Below are 16286 nucleotides of genomic sequence, written 5' to 3'. Positions count from 1 at the left end.
TGATTATCAAATGATACTCTGTAATGTTCTGAACTAGTGTATGTATTTTTAAAAACTTATGAGAAATGTATATGTGATTGTTTCTATCTGTCAATTGTATTGCATTTCTGAAACTTATGAGAATGTATTTACAAACATTTGCAAGCAGGCAAGCATATATAACATATGAAGGGATATATAACAGGTGTTACAATTGTCTCATTTTGGCATTGGAAAAAAATGCGTCAAAAGTAATAGTACTGACTACAACATACTGTAATGTACAACTAGTCAACAAACATCTACTAGCTTATCTATACAAAACTCATCATCAATGCTAGACTTGTGACCTTGAATCAGTTAGAAATGCAATTACACAATAGACAAACATGATAGAACCAAAAACAGGTGTTACTCTAGTATTCCAGACCTAGCTTCAACATTGATGTTGAGAACCAAAAAGCAAAAGTTAGCAGCAGCTAAGCAAGCACAGCATGTCTCCTCTGTCTCTCCAAAATTACTACTGAAAAGAAAACACTTCTTCATCAAGCACAGCAGCAGCTAATCATCCTGACCACACCATGTACATGGGAAAAAGGAAGGTATGAATTATTTCAGAAAAAAATTTCAGACTGTATAGAGAGGTATTAATATTACCTGGGATGAAAACTATCAGTATCAATGTCATCTTCACTAAAATTTTCATTTGTATCAACATCAGCAGATCTAAAAGGGCAAAGGAAGGTATATATTTAGTGACAACAGTCACCAAACATTAACAACAAAACATGAAATATGTAAAATATGTATTCTTACTGATTGAGCAGTGGACAATTGCGTTTGTCATGGGTCTGTCCATCTTTGCCACATCCATGACAATGTCTACCGGAACTGTTATGTTTTCCATTTTCCTTCTCTTTTCCTCTCTTAATTCTTTTAGCCCTTCCTTTTGTCTTAACTTCATCTGGTTCTCGAAAATCAAACTGATGAGTTGAACTTGTTTTTGCACAAGGCTCCACACCTTCACTACTATTATTGGCAAGTAGTGGCCTAATCTTCTCAATCAAAGAATCCATTGTTTCACGAAACAATTGACTTGCTTCTTCACTTAAGACAACGCTATCAATTACATGTGAATATTGCTGGAACAGTAGACCACGTTTTTCAAGTAAGGACTTCCTAACAGTTATCTCCATGTCAATCTTGTCCATCACAACCTCAGATCTTGCAGATTTTGTCCATCTCTTCAAAATGTATTGATCTGACAATTTATGAACTTGATGTAACTTGTGTAAGTGTGCTAGAACATGTCTACATGAGACTCCTGCACTCTCAAACAATTTGCAGCTACATGAGGCAAAATCTTTTGATTTGTCATACATAATGACTCGGGCTCTTCCATCCTCATGATCCTGACGCATAACCTTAAGTATACAATTAGTTTCATCCTCCTTTGTGACCTCAAAATTGTAACTGTAGCTCTCCCACAACTGATCTTGAAATATGTAATAGTACTTCCGTGTATAAATAGCAGCCATTTGCTTTTCCATCTTAATGGGGCACTTAAATCTTGGCTTCTCATTGATGTCAATGTGATCTGAAATCAACTCCTCATGCCGTTTGTGTAAAAGACCCCGACTAAACTGAACCATGAAGTCCACTAGAGAATTTTTATGAGAAACATAATCCTTAAAAAAGGAATGCGCACTTTCTGCTCGTTGACTACTTGACATGCCAGCTGAGAAAATGTGGTTCATATAAGCCGGCACCCATCTAAACCGAATTTCATAAATTGATTGCAGCCACTTATGTCCACTTAATCCACTTTTTGCAAGAACTGATTTCCATTTGAAGTCAAACTCCTCTGCATTCTCAGATGAGTAAATGCAATTTCTGAATTCATCATAGTGATCTCTGAATTTGATTGCATCAAGCTTCTCAGAAAACTTTCTCAAGATATGCCAGCTACAATATCTGTGAAATGTGTCTGGGAGGACTTCAGAAATAGCTTTTTCCATGGCTGGATCTTGATCAGTAATGATCATTTTAGGAGGACCCCCTGGCATAGCATTCAAAAATTCTTTCAACAACCACACAAACGAAGCTGTAGTCTCGTCACTTAAGAATGCAGCTCCAAACACAATTGCCTGACCATGGTTATTTATCCCCATCAATGGTGCAAAAATCAAACTATACCGATTGGTTTGGTATGTTGTGTCAAAGATAATCACATCACCATAAAACTTATACGATTGTCTCGAAATTGCATCAGCCCAAAAACAATGAGTAATCCTATTTTCAACATCTGCCTTTATTGTGAAAAAGAACCCAAATTTTTTTTCTTGCTCTAGCAGAAAGTAGTCATGCAACATTTCTCCATCATGCCCTTTTGTCTCTTTACGCTTATCCCTTTCAAGATTGTACAAATCTTGTTGTGTACAACCAATGTACTGAAATCCTCCTGCTTGCACTCCAACAATGTCAAATTGCTGGTGTGTGGGTATGTTTACCATGGATAGTTGTTCCTATAATGATCTCTGAGCTTTAGTAAGTCGACGATTGGACTTCAGCAAGTGGAGTCTTTTTGGACTTGTCATAGGATGAGTGTGAGCTTCATCAAATATATTGACTACAAATTCACCAGACTTGTCTCTCACAACTATCATTCTCGCCTTACAGTCCTCCCTTACTACACCACGAATCCTTTTCTCATCACCAGTCAATTCAATCGGACTATTTCATTGTCTATTGCAAAAAAACTCTTTCCTTATAAACTCATTAGTTGCTCTGCTCCTTTTATTGGAACCAATTCGTACAACAAACCCAGCTGCAGATGCATATTTGGTATAAAAAACATGTGCCTCTTCCCATGTTTTAAATTGCTGACCCTTGAAGGGTTTAAGCTCATTCCATACTTGAGGATAGAAAGCTGAAGTAGAGACATTTTCTTCTGACGGAGGGATAGCTTGAATAGGCTCAGTTTCCATTTCCGCAGGTACAATAATCCCATTAGTCTCCATTTCTGCAGGTACAACCATCTTATTATCTGTCATATCTTCAGCTCTTCTATCAATTACAGAATGCCACAACACATATAGCAAAACTAAAAGTTTTCGTTAAACTAATGAATGCAAAGCCAATTTTAAATGAATGAATGCAAAGCTATTTTCAAATGAATGCAAAGCCGTTTTCAAATTGATGAATGCAAAGTCATAAAACTTTTTTTTTTTTTCATAGAAAGTCATGAAACTAAACACATGCAGCAGGACTAAAAATTTCTAGCACAGAACTTGTTTCGAGCATAAGCTCATACCACAGAACTTCAGCCATTAAAACATACAAAAGCCAAAGAGTTTCAGGTCCTCCATATTAATCAAATCAAATTCCCATATAAACTCAAAAAGTTTAATTCTTTTCAAATAGACAATCAAAGATAAAGAGTGAATTGATGACAAAAATTAGAACAACAAACTAACAAATGTGGATAAACCTATAAAATTGAGCATCAAACAAGCATCAGAACAGAGGTCCTTGTACATAATTGAAAAGAAATACCATAGCAGAAGAAGAGCCATACCGGATTTGTCTTAGAAAGTAAACATCAGGATACCACAAGCCTTTGTTTCTTCGACGCTCTCTATCTCTTTCTTGAGCGGACTGTTTGATCGTTCTCTCACTCTGTTTCCCGATCTTCTCTGAGCGCCAAATCTAAAGAATTGAAGATCCCTTTACGCGCCCGAGTTCAGGAATTGGGGTTAGATAAGGGTTAAATCACTGTTTATCACTGTTTACGATCTCAGCCGTCCAAGCTCATTAAACCTGATCCAAGGGCTGGTAGCCTATCCCTCAAGTTGGCCAAAAATAGATATCCCTCATTGGAAGGGGGCTGTATATATATATATATTAGAACTTTTTTTTTTTGAGAAAAAGGGCGGTGCTATTAGAACTTCTTTATCTAATGTATGTTTTTAATCATTTTTCTTTTCCATGGCTGAATGGTGGGGGAAGTGAATGATTGGTGTTGTTATCAATTTATTTAATATCAATGTGATTTTTACTAATTGTTCGTTATCTATACTATTATTAAGAGAAAATGCTTTGTTAGTCAAAATGCACATGAAATTACATATGGATCCTTACATCATATATAACTAAGGGATAAGAAGGTAAATAACAAAATCAAAATTGAAAAAAATAAGAAAACAATAATTTACTTATTTGCAGATAACTTCCCACTTTCCCACTATGTGTAAGGGTGGGCATAAATGACCGAAAGACCGAAAAACCCGGAGGAACCGATCCGGACCGGCCGGTTCGGGTCGGGTTTTAGACTGAAAATAATTGTTTTCGGGCCGGTTCGGTCCCAAACTCATTCTTGCCGGTCCGGTCCCGGTCCCTGACTTTTGCTGACCTTTTGGACCGAAGAACCCGAACTTGACTATACAAGTAATATATTTTTTATTTTTTGTACTTATCCTCTCCCTCTTTTGACGTATCCTTCTTCTTTATTCTCTCTCCACTGCGTCTTCTTTATTCTTTCTCCTTCTTCTTCTTTTTTTATATTTCTTTTATTCTTCTTTATTCTCTCTCCTCTGCATCTTCTTTCTTCTGTCTCCTTCGTCTTCTTTTTTTATATTTCTTTTATTCTTCTTTATTCTCTCTCCTCTGCATCTTCTTTCTTCTGTCTCCTTCTTCTTTTATATTTCTTTTATCATTCTTCTCTCTCCTTCTTCTTCTTGAGTTCTTTCTTTCACGATTCCCCTCCTCTCCTCTTCTTCTCTCTTCTTCAGTTCTTCTTCTTCTTCTTCTTCCTTACCCAGTCAACCCCAAGCCCCCAACTTTGCTCCTCCTCCAAAAACTAGAGATCAGCCAGTCCATTATTCCTCATTTCCTCTACCTCTCGCTCTTCAAGTTCAACTCCGGTGCCGTCATCGTGCTCGTTCTCTTCGTCCTCCTCCGCTGCCGTCGCTACTGTCACCGCAAGTCGTGCACGACATCAAGAACTAAAAGAACCCACGATCTTTCTTCTCTTTTCCCAGCAATCCAAATCTCTACTCCCTTCGATTTTTCAAAGCCAAAAACCTTTCTGGCTTTCTTTTCTTATCAATCTTTTTTTCTTTTTTTCAAAGACGGGTTAGGCCCGAAAGCCCGAAAAAACCGGCCCGCTTGTCCCGGTCCGGGTTTAGCCCGGTCCCTATTCTCTGGAACTGCAAGCCCGGCCCGAAAAAAAAAAGCCGGTCCCGGTCCCGGTCCCAGCAAATCCAGTGCCGGTCTGGGACCGTGCCCAGCCCTAACTATGTGCATTTCATCCAAGACAAACCTTCCCACTATCTGTAACTAGCATTTTTCCACACATGCTCTGCATGTGCAAGTTATTAAATTTTTTTTCTTCAGAAAATATAAAAGGAAAAAGTTGGTTATTGCAGAGAAAAGAAAATGGGAGAGAGAAAAGTGGGTTGTGGATATTTTTTTCAAATTTTTTTAATAAAAAAATATTTTGTAAATGTCTTAATTATCCTTGTGATTTAATTAATTTTCAAAGTTTATTAATCTTCTAGGGTTAATTCTGGCAAAATTTTAGATTTTGGCTAACAAAGCCTCTTCTCTTAATAATAGTATAGATAACTCCCCACTTATTTTGAAAAAAACTTTTCCATATTAATTTAATTAATAATTATTCACACCCATCGGGTGTATTTTGTTCTAGTATTTAATAGCCTAGGTGATGAGGAATTATAACAACCACTACTACAAATTTGGCTATAGGACACCGATAGGGGCCTACTGTTGGGCTTCATTAGTGCCTTTGCGTTTCCAAGGCACCGAATATCGGTGGCGCGGTACTCGAAATCAATAGAACAACACAAGAAGTAATTGAAAGGGCCCAGCCAACCTAGCTCTATGTCAGAAGACGTGGGTTAAAGTCATGGCCTAAACCTCTTTCCACACGACACGACGTGGGTTAAGTCATGGCCTTGATCTCATTTGACACTACGCTTCTCTCTCTCTCTCTCTCTGCCTTGTTCATCATCGATTTCAGACTTATTAGAGAAGTATAACTGTGACCACACCCTTCATCTCCTCTATCTCATTCTCATCGCCGGATCTTCTTACTACCATGGCAGCGCATACAGTCGGTGTTTGCCTCGGCCTCAGGTTAGTGTTCTCCAACACAGTCACACAGAGTTTTGGCTAACTTTGAAACCCTAAACCTACTTTCGACCTCTGCCTGCCCTCAATTAGATCTTAATCAAATTGAAGCTTTACATTGTTCTTCAGATTGGAGATTTCTGATAGATTTGGAAAAAGGAAAAGAAAGAAATGGATGATGAGTATGCTAAGTTCGTGAGGCGGATGAACCAACCCAGGTAAATCTTCTGGGATTTTTGTCAATTATTCTCCTTTTCTGGGATTTGATTTTTTCTTGTTTTGATTTGGCTTCAGTTTCGCTTTTTAACTTTTGATTTAGTTGTTTTGAATCTGGAATTTTGCATGTTCCTATTTGTGCAATTGAACAATCATTAGTTGTTTAATTCAGTCTTATCGGTCTTTGATTATGAAAGTAAAGATGTTAGTTTGTGTATGTATTTGTTTCTAATATATTCCTCATCTCCCCTCTCACTATCTTCCCTTTTTGCTAAGAATTGTTTTAAATTTATATTTTCAGTGTTCAACGTGATTGACCGTGATGGCCACAAAATCAGAGACAAGGTCATTATCAATTATGTACAAATTATAGGTACTTGAACAGATTCTTCTAATGTTTACTGTCAAGTAGTCAAAGGGTTGTAGTATCTTGCTCTGAAGATGAAATCATACTCTTTTGTTAAGCCATATTATTTTAAGGCCAGTTGAGTATTGCTTCCTGGGTACATTTATATCCCAGGATAGACTCAATTCACTTGAAAGCTCTGATATGTACCCAATGAGCTATGCTTTTGATTTGTTGGAAGATGCATGGATCCTTCAGTCATGTTCTAAACCCTGTTTTACGGATTTTGTAGCTATGGATTTTATGTAGATATTTTTGCCTAGATTTTATCATTGATCTGTTGGTTTAAATTTCCATTGATATGAAAGGGAGGAAACAATTTAATTGTCATTGTGTTATCTTGAAATTGTAGAGAAGCACATTTTAGGATTGATTAACACAGTTGCAGATACAAGGATTGGCATGGCCGGCACTCCTTTTTGTGTTATTGTTATATATATATATATATATATATATATACATATACATATACATACATACTAGGGCCCTATATAATAAATACTTGTAATTTGACTATATCACCCCTACATGTTTTATGAGTTGTATAGTTTTTTAATATTTCAGGGTCATTTTGGTACATTTTTTCTGTTTTGGTTAACAAAGCCTCTTCTCTTAATAATAGTATAGATATATATATATATATAACTATATTTATATTTGAATTACATAAGTCTTTGCATTATATTGTCCTTTCTGTTTTATTGTTAGCTCCAGGACTCTTCCTGTGCAGACTTCTCCTTCTATTGCAAGTGTACAAGCTATAAGTGATATGTCTTAGCTGATAACAATACGTTGAATATATCGTTCGTCATCTTTACTTAATTGTATAGATAGAGTTGATCAGTTATATAGATAGACTTTAGAGTTTGAGTGTGTATATATATGTTCAAGATACGATGAATGTAATTCTTTTTCTTCTCAAATTCTTCAGTTATGAAGTACAGAAAAAATGGTGTATGAATTTATTGGTTCATTGTACTTGTTTCAGGGTAAGAGACCAATGGAGGAGGAGATCTGCCATTGCTTTATGCTGAAGGTATTACTCCTCCCTGCTCCAAATGTGTGGTTTCTATTACAATTGTACTGAGTACATAATAGTTTCCTTGAAGAAAATGTTGTAGGAATGTCATAACATGTTTTGTGATTTGTTCATTTCAGTTAATGACCAGGTGGCCTTGTCAGAAATGGATTCTGTTTTGAAGCAGACTCTGAACCGGGAATGATCATTCACCCAAACAAATGGAATGCACAATCTCAAATTAAAAGGTATGAATGTCAATTTTTCTAATAACTAGGTTAGTGCAAGTTATATGTTTGTTCATCGATATGTACTTAGAATATGAAGTCGTTGAATTGGCAAGGGACCAACCAAAGCTTAATGACTATCTAATGAAACTGTGAAGAAGTTGAGAAGTTGCACAAAGTAATCTGCTGAAGACCTTGACACAAAAATATCATGCAGTTTTTCTTTATTAAGTTGATACTAGTGAAAGAAATGCTGGTATAGGCTTGTAAGTTGCAATAGGTTTCTTTATTAGGTAATGCAATAAGTTGTAGTTACATTTGAAACAAACTGTAGATTTTGATTGAATGCGATGATGTAGATGAATACATTTGTAGATAGCATTCATGTATTCAACTATTTAATGGTTTTTATTAATATATTTTTTTTTTAATAATGTGGTATTTGAAGACACCGTTTTAATGGTTGGTTAGTAATTGGTGTATAGCTAAAGATGTCAGCTGTCATATCAGCTGACATGACAACATTTTGTCTATGTTGAAAACTTGGGCACTGTTTGTATTTTGGTGCTCTATGCTGCAAAGGAAACCCCAGCAATCACCACCGTCATGTTATTGGTGGCTGCATAGTGGCTAATGAAGATTTTGGTGGCCTTTGTGAATAATGAGCACCCTTATTGGAGGGTGTCCTATAAGCATAATTCTAGTAGTGTACTATGTTATTTGGGTTGGAAAAAAGCCGGGCATCTTTTGTACTTGGAAAGAATGTAAGGAGCTCACAAATGGGGTGAGGAATGCTACATTTAAGGGATATAACACCATTGCGGAAGCTGTGGATGCTATTAAAAAACCGCCACGCCATGACCCTACGATAAGCCCACCAACTTGGCCATATGATGTTCCCTCAGAAGCCAGATTGTTAATCTTTGGAGAAAGATCGGGATCTTCTTTCGAAGAAGGATTGAGATCTTCTTACCGACACACAAATGCTGATGACGTGAAAGCAACAATGGACTTGAATGGTCATGAAGTGATAGTTGAGGGAAATGTTGATGCAATTTCCAATCTCATGTCTAGTCTATTTTTGAAATAGCTTTTTATGTTAATATGTTTTAATTAGAACTTTTTTACATAATGTATGTTCCATTTACTTTTTTACATAATGTATGTTTTATTATAAACTTCTTTAAAATATCATATTCCCAATCTTGGTAAAGTAAATTGTGATGAGTCATTGAAAAAAAAGAAGAGTAAATTATGGTGACTTGGAAGTCAAGAGAAAGCGAAAGCAATAAACAAAAAGCAGCGACAGTTCTAGTGATGTTCATGTTGTATTTTCTCGGAATTAATTTTGTATAGGATTTTATTCATCATACTGTAAAGAGTAGTGATAGTTCTAATGAATCTCATTTTTGAATCTATAATTACGGTGACTTTTAGGAAGTAAAGAGAAGAAGGGAAACTATTGGCTTTTTTGAGTTTATAACAGCTTTTTTTTTTTTTTTTTTTTTTTTTTTTAAGGAAGTGGGGCGAGGACTAACTCATCGTCCTCTCCCGAAATATTATTGATAGATAAAGAAGTGCATACAGGCCGGATGACTCAACCAAAGCCGTGCCCGAAACAAGCTCAAACAAGCAATAGAAGATTCTAGAAAGTACCAAACCATTACACACTAAACAATAGAATACAACCAACATGAAGAACCATATGTAAAACCAAGCTGGACCTTGTACAACCAAGATAGGAAGGACGAAAAACAAAACTCATCTGAACCTGTAAGCCACTCTTCCAGAGAAATCACGACCAAATGCCGGGGCAAGGAATTGAGGAAGAACGTCCCACACATGACTCCCATTGTGTGTAGCACCGGCCATAGTAATAGTTAGCTAAAATATCTGCAGGGACATTCCCTTCACGGAAAATATGGGTCACGTTTAGGTGCATATTACGCGTTAAAGCTAACCCATTTAACCACCTAGTTCGCAGCCTCCATGGAATAAGATTTGGAGCTTTGAAGAACCTCACTACTGCCAAGGAGTCTGACTCAATCCATAAGTCATTCCAATCTCGCAGCTTTGCTACATGAACAGCCTCAAGGAAAGCTAGAATTTCTGCGTCCAAAGAGCTAAACACCCTGATCTTAGAGGCAAAGGCAAGTACAAATGAACCATCATGGTCACGAGCTATCCCACCGAATCCCGCAAGCCCGGGGCTTCTGAAGGAACCATCTAGACAGCTTGAAGCCTTGAATATTGGAATTCTAGCGACAATGGTTCTTTTAAGGCTGAAGTCTTGTTCTTTATTTTATTCGTTTCAGTGATTTAAATCTATAATTGCGGTGATTTGTAGAAAATAAAGGAAAGTATTGCGGTGACTAACAAGGTAGGTGATTTTTGTGAACCCAAGTTTGGTGAGACTTTGGCTAGGAGTCTCATTTTGTTTTAAAACAATTAGATCAATGAGACATGAAAGATGCATTGTTCTTTTTTTATTCTGAGAATGGGAAATGTAAAGTATTTGTTTGAGCATGTACTTTTTTAAGGGAGCGTAAATACTTTCATCACAGTAAGTTTATACATTTAAACAACATCCAAACACTTTGTTTTTTTAAACCCACACCTCCCATACCACATTCCTAAACTCACGGCCTAGATATGGACATTATTATGTTAATGTACGATTTTTCGCATCTATTCCTTCACCTTCATTATTCACGGCCTAAATAAACTTCACTGAAATAATAAAAGTTGTTATTTTGTAAATCCATACATTAATAACCTTGAGAGGCATCATAATTTCTTATATAACAATTTTTAAACAAGGTCGACGAAGCGGTGTTAGCTCAGTAGTTAGAGTGCCCACTACGTAGGATCGAGGTCTTGGGTTCAAGTCACCATGGGAGTAAGAGTGAAATCGTTTGATCCTCTTTAAAATAAAGGAAAAAAAAATTAAACAAGGTGAGACTCAAAGTCAAATATTTGAAGAATCTAAATTCATAGTAAGCATCTATATTGTTAGTCACCGCAATAATATTCTTAACTTTACTTAATACATGGCACCACCATGAGTGGTGGTCAACGCCATTTGTGTTTCGCCACTATTAAGATTTTTGTTTTTTAATGGTTATATTTGAGCTCTCAACGTCAGATTCAGACTCTGATTATTTTTTTCAATTTGATTAATTGATGTTGCATGAAATTTCTAAATGAAGCCGATTTAGTTAATATTAGTGAGTGCACAATGCTTCTTCATCTCTGATAATGCCGAAAGTTTAGAGTCAGGGACGAAGAGAGTGAGGCCTTTTCTCTGGCCCACTCTCAATAACTCTACACTTGATGGTTTGTTCTCAACTCGAGGTAGAAGCTTCTCAAACTTGTCCATCCATTCACCCCTTGGACCTGAAAAGAATCAAAGCTCTTGCTCTTAATGAAAAATGGAGGTTTCTGCTCTTGCTCTTAGGAAAGATCATTTTCCCACACTTCTTTTTATTTTGACAACTAGCTTTGAATCTTTCTTTCCAGGTTGCTCCTGATTAAAATAACATAAATCACCATCCACCAAGTTGTTCTCTTGGTAAAACTTGTACCATCCATGGGTTAGAGCTATACGAGGATGGGTTCGAAGTCTTGAAGTATTCTGGTGTTCTGTTACTATCACGGGCCATATCTTTCCTGACTGAGATTCTTTGAGTTCGATTTTCAAATTCGAAACTCGAGCCAAACCAAATAGTCTTACTTTAGCTGCAGGAACACTCTACCATAAAGAACCAACGATTTAGAAAGAGTAGTAAAGGAAAAATAGAAAAAAGAAAAAGAAAGAATATAAGTAAACTACAAAACTCACCACAAAAGGCATCTTCTTTTCTTTGGGATCATGAGATTTCATCACCTTTACAACGAACTCATACTCAGCACAATCTTTTTGTTCCCTCAATCTTTTGGGAGGCCGACGCCTTACATTATCATCATGCCTCACATTATAATCATGACCACTTTGAAGAGGATTCTTCCTTGTCCTTACAGATCTCCTAGGTTTGTTGGCCTCATCACCACCGCCATTATCATCATGACCACTTTGATCAGCATTCTTCCTTTTCCTTAGTGATCTCTTAGGTTCCTTGGCCTTATCACTAACTGCACTAGCAGTTGGTGCTTCGAAACTTGTACTAAAACCAGCTGCACCAGAAGTCCCACCACAACCATCAGACCCAGCACCATAATTTGTAGCAGCTCCCGCATCAGTTTTTGTTGCACTAGCAGTTGGTGCTTCAAAACTCGTATTACCATCAGCTGCATCAGCACCAACAGACCCACCACCAACACCAGAAGGACCATCACCACCGGTTGGTGCTTCAAAACTTGTACTACCACCAGCTGCACCATCACCAGCAGATCCACCACCATAAAATGTATCAGCTCCGGCATCATTTATTCTTGCACTAGGAGTTGGTGCTTCAAAACTCGTATTAACATAAGCTGCACCAGCACCAGCAGACCTACCAACAACGCCAGCATTACCACCACCACCATTTAGTTCTTTCAAGCAAGAAAAGTAAAAAAAAACATCAGCTGCACCATCAGTGCTTTCCCTATTTCTCCAACTTGGCATCCATAACTGGTCATACCACCTTTTGCCTTCTACCGTACTCAAACACTCATTTTCTTCATTTATGAACACACAAGCTTCAGCAGCACAAGGGAGACTATTTTTATCAGGATGAACTAACTTCGACAGTTTTATGAAATTTTTCTTCAGAGTCTTCACATCACAATAGTCAGTCCCAAGAACTCTATATTAGTTCCTTTGAGGTCTACCCTTACCAATATCAAAAATAGTCTGACTTGCTACATAAAGTATTTCAGTCACTGCAACTAATTGCTGAGTTTTTAGCGTGGGGAAGAGATCTAGAGCTTCTCGCGCCTTAAACATTGCTCCTTTGAACTCATTTCTTTTCACCAAATCTAACGACTCTTGCTCTAAAGTTTCAGCTTCAACTTGATATTCTACCATGGGTGATTCAACTTGATCTTCTTCCTGGGTTCATACAATAGTCCAAAACAACAGAAAACCTAAGTCCACAATGATTAACTAATCCTTCCCAAAACAGATCAAAATATTTCATCAAGTTTTCATCAAATATTCATCAAACAATTGTTCATCAATCTGATCAGAAACTATCAAAGCTTACCTGTATATTAGTAAATGAAAGGAGAAAACAAACTCTGGAAATCAAAGGTTTTTTTTGAAAAGAAGTTTAAAACAAACAAACATGCTATGGAAATCAAACAAGTTGGTCAAAAACCCAAAAACCAAAAGGATTCACTTGCGTAAAAACCAAGCTATAAGTCTCAGCAATCAGTCTATCGTGTTCTGAGAATCAAATTAAAACCCCAAACACAAAATGATTAACAAAACATAGAGAAAACCCAAAACGAATACATTTAAAGATTCAAGCTTTACAAATGAGAGACCAGAAATTTATTCTACTAGGCTCGTTTTGCTTTTGGTGTTTTCTAATTGCTTTGGTGGAGTTGGATTTGCACAGTTAATACCTCTGATTTAGAAAGTTAGTGCAAGTCAGTGTGACTAGTAGTCAAAGTCTTTCACATATAAGAAAGGGCAGTCAAGCTGCATTTGTGCTCAAAGAAAAGGAAATAATCAAAGTCTTTCACATATAAGAAAGGATAGTCAGAAATTTATATCCCCCACTTTGCTGCCATAAAATCAGAATCAGCTCAGGCATCAGATCCAAACAGTTCAGAATAGGGTGTAAAAGAAAATCCAGCCTTCCCTACGACACCGTACAGTCTGTGACTTTTTTTTTTTTGGTTGGGGACCTTGTTTCTCAAGAGAAGTCACACAGAGGACGTAGGCAAAGTTTTGTGTTATCTTGCATCATCTTCCTATTATTTTTTGCATAGTCATAAGTCTACAAAGAGAAACAAGGTTCTGGTAAAAGGCGCATATTTACCACAAACACAGTGAGAGGAAAGAGAACAATATGCAAACGGAATGATTCTCTTTACAGAAGTTCACGGAAACTGCAAGTATCTATCTTTATTTTCTATTGTTGGTGGAGGGATATGGCAAGTTACCAGACATGGAAAATAAACCAAGTTCTAAAATAGGAAACCACTATGACATTACTTCCCCCCTCCACCCTATATAACCATTTCAACAGCTCTAACTTTCAGGGCTTAGGGTTTAGGGTTCCCTTTCCCACGTCGTACAATCGCAGTTTCTGCACAAAGATTCAATTTTTAAGAGTGAAAAGTTCAACCAAATTGGCGAGCACAAAAAGGAGAACGGCACTTACGGAGTCCCATGAAGAGATGAGAAGGTTTTTTGAGCTTGGAGCAAATCGAATTCTGGAAATTGCATCATCATATTCCAAATCGAGTCTCCTCCAAGACACCATATTCTGAAATCTTGATTGCTATCCAGAGAAGAAAGGTTGGCAAGAGGTGAAATTCTACTGGTTCTGGTGAAGTCTTGGCAAGAGCCGTCAAAATTTCTTATGTAACTGTTTTAAAAAAAAATGAGACTTGTTATAAAAAAAAAAAAAAAATGAGACTCTTAGTCAAAGTTTCGCCAAACTTGAGTTTATAAAAATCATCTAACTTGTTGTATCTTCCCCTTTCTTTCTACAAGTCACCGCAATTATAAATTTAAATAATGAGAGATAAAATATTTAAAAATTGTGGAAGGAAATCAAAACAAAAACCCTAATCAACTCATTTCATCTAATGCAATCCTCTAGTAAATTATTAACAAAACTAAAGCACCCTAATTCTAATGCCTTATCCTAATGATGAACTTGAGGACACTTTATTGCTTAGCAATTTAGCATGGCAGATACACTCCACATATAATATCAGTATGTCACATACAATCAGTTCATATGCCTACAAGATCATAATTCTGACCAGTGGCGGATCCAGGATCCAAAACATGTCTAGGCTAATTAGATAATCAGTTAAATTAGACTAATTTCTCTATAGATTTTTTTTTGATACAATGACGACAGCTCACAGCTTTCTGTACAAAGTTGAATGTATAGAAGTGCATGGGTATATACTCACAGGTTCAAGTCAATGCGATATATCATGAAAGATATGAACCTAAACAGAATAATTCCAAAAGTTGTGCTAACCTTGAAAGTTGAAACCCAGATATTGGAATGTATAAAGCAGCAAGAACAACGAAGACCTAGAACACAAAAGGTCAAGTCCTGTAATCAAAATCCGCCATTGCTCAGAATCTAACGAACAAACAATGAAACAATTAAACAAACAAAAATAACTCTAATTGCACCTCCACTCTACCTAGGCAGGAACAGAGTCTAAGATTTGGAACTTTTGGGTGTTCATCTCATTACACCCCCCACAAAAACCCAAAGAATCAAAAACGGAAACCCACCACCTCGGCACCTCCACTCTCCCAGATTGAAATTCCATGCACGTTGGCTGGTTCTGATGGAATTTCAAAATTAATTAAAAAAAAAAACAGAAATTGAAAATGGTGAGAGAGAGTGTTGAGAAGGACGATGATGATGATGATATGCGAAGATGGCCGGCGGTTTGAAATTTCAGAAATTTGGGGAGTGTGGTTTATCACAAAGGGTTTGGGGGTTTATGGGTTCAAGTCGAGTAGCTCCAGTCTCCAAATAGTTTTTTTTTTTTTTTCCTTTGAGTATGGGCTGAAAGGAAATATACATATACTTAGGAGTTTTTGAGCCAAATTCTTGTCTAGGCTGCAGCCTAGATAGCCCACCATTTGGTTCCGCCCCTGATTCTGACACACTATGCTACTCAATATGTTCACCGACAGCTTAGTCAGAATAATGATCCACGATTGCAAGTAATTGGCTAAGTTACTGTCAAAGTCACTGGCCATGTCACGAACAATGTTTGAACGGCTCAATGTATTCTTTTGAGAAGATAGGACTTGATCCTGACTTCATGCTTCTTGGCCCTTATTCCATGTTGTCGATCGTGAGTGAAGTAGTGTTTGAACATTCTTCACTACTCGGTCATGTTTCAGTGTCTTTAATCTAGTTAGATTTATTTGGCTTTCGACTATCAGGTTTGGTTTAGTGGGTAGGGGCCCAAAGCTAAAATTTCACACCCCAACACTGCGTTTCCGAGACATATTCGAGTCTCTCAATACGCCATCACGGTTCTCGTGAGGGAACATTCCAATGGTGTTGTGTGCTTGAAATTCTTTTTGAAGTTAATGAGACATTTACTTTTTATAATTCTTTTTTTTTTTTGAAAATTACTTTTTATAATT

At 36.9% G+C, this 16286-nt stretch overlaps 1 protein-coding gene and 1 long non-coding RNA gene across 3 annotated transcripts; one reads left to right on the top strand and one right to left on the bottom strand.

The window, feature by feature from the left end:
* Nucleotides 1–390: 390 nt before the first annotated feature.
* Nucleotides 391–2492, bottom strand: LOC133723127 (protein FAR1-RELATED SEQUENCE 5-like). The gene is made up of 3 exons (XM_062149957.1): nucleotides 796–2492; nucleotides 637–705; nucleotides 391–502 (listed from the first exon to the last, which is right to left on the bottom strand). Exons 1-3 carry the CDS (start codon nucleotides 2490–2492, stop codon nucleotides 391–393), a joined length of 1878 nt encoding a protein of 625 aa, XP_062005941.1.
* Nucleotides 2493–5931: 3439 nt separating this feature from the next.
* LOC133722265 (uncharacterized) lies at nucleotides 5932–9165 on the top strand. 2 transcript variants are annotated; one of them, XR_009852598.1, is made up of 6 exons: nucleotides 5932–6135; nucleotides 6259–6347; nucleotides 6647–6718; nucleotides 7740–7787; nucleotides 7910–8017; nucleotides 8482–9165. It is a non-coding gene; the product is annotated as an uncharacterized LOC133722265 (long non-coding RNA). The 2 variants fall into 2 exon arrangements; XR_009852597.1 differs by lacking the exon at nucleotides 8482–9165 and having other exon boundaries at nucleotides 5935–6135; nucleotides 7910–8475.
* The last annotated feature ends 7121 nt before the right edge of the window (nucleotides 9166–16286 follow it).

The sequence above is a fragment of the Rosa rugosa genome, chromosome 7, assembly GCF_958449725.1.
Source record: "Rosa rugosa chromosome 7, drRosRugo1.1, whole genome shotgun sequence".
Lineage (NCBI taxonomy): Eukaryota > Viridiplantae > Streptophyta > Magnoliopsida > Rosales > Rosaceae > Rosa > Rosa rugosa.
Note: the sequence above shows the minus strand (reverse complement) of the source record. Positions and strands in the feature narration are given on the sequence as shown.

Coding starts and splice junctions, on each gene's coding strand:
- LOC133723127 (XM_062149957.1), bottom strand. CDS start 2,492: ATGGTAAACATACCCACACACCAGCAATTTGACATTGTTGGAGTGCAA. Junction 706..795: donor AATTGTCCACTGCTCAATCA/GTAAGAATACAT, acceptor TTGCCCTTTTAG/ATCTGCTGATGTTGATACAA. Junction 503..636: donor ACTGATAGTTTTCATCCCAG/GTAATATTAATA, acceptor TTTTCTTTTCAG/TAGTAATTTTGGAGAGACAG.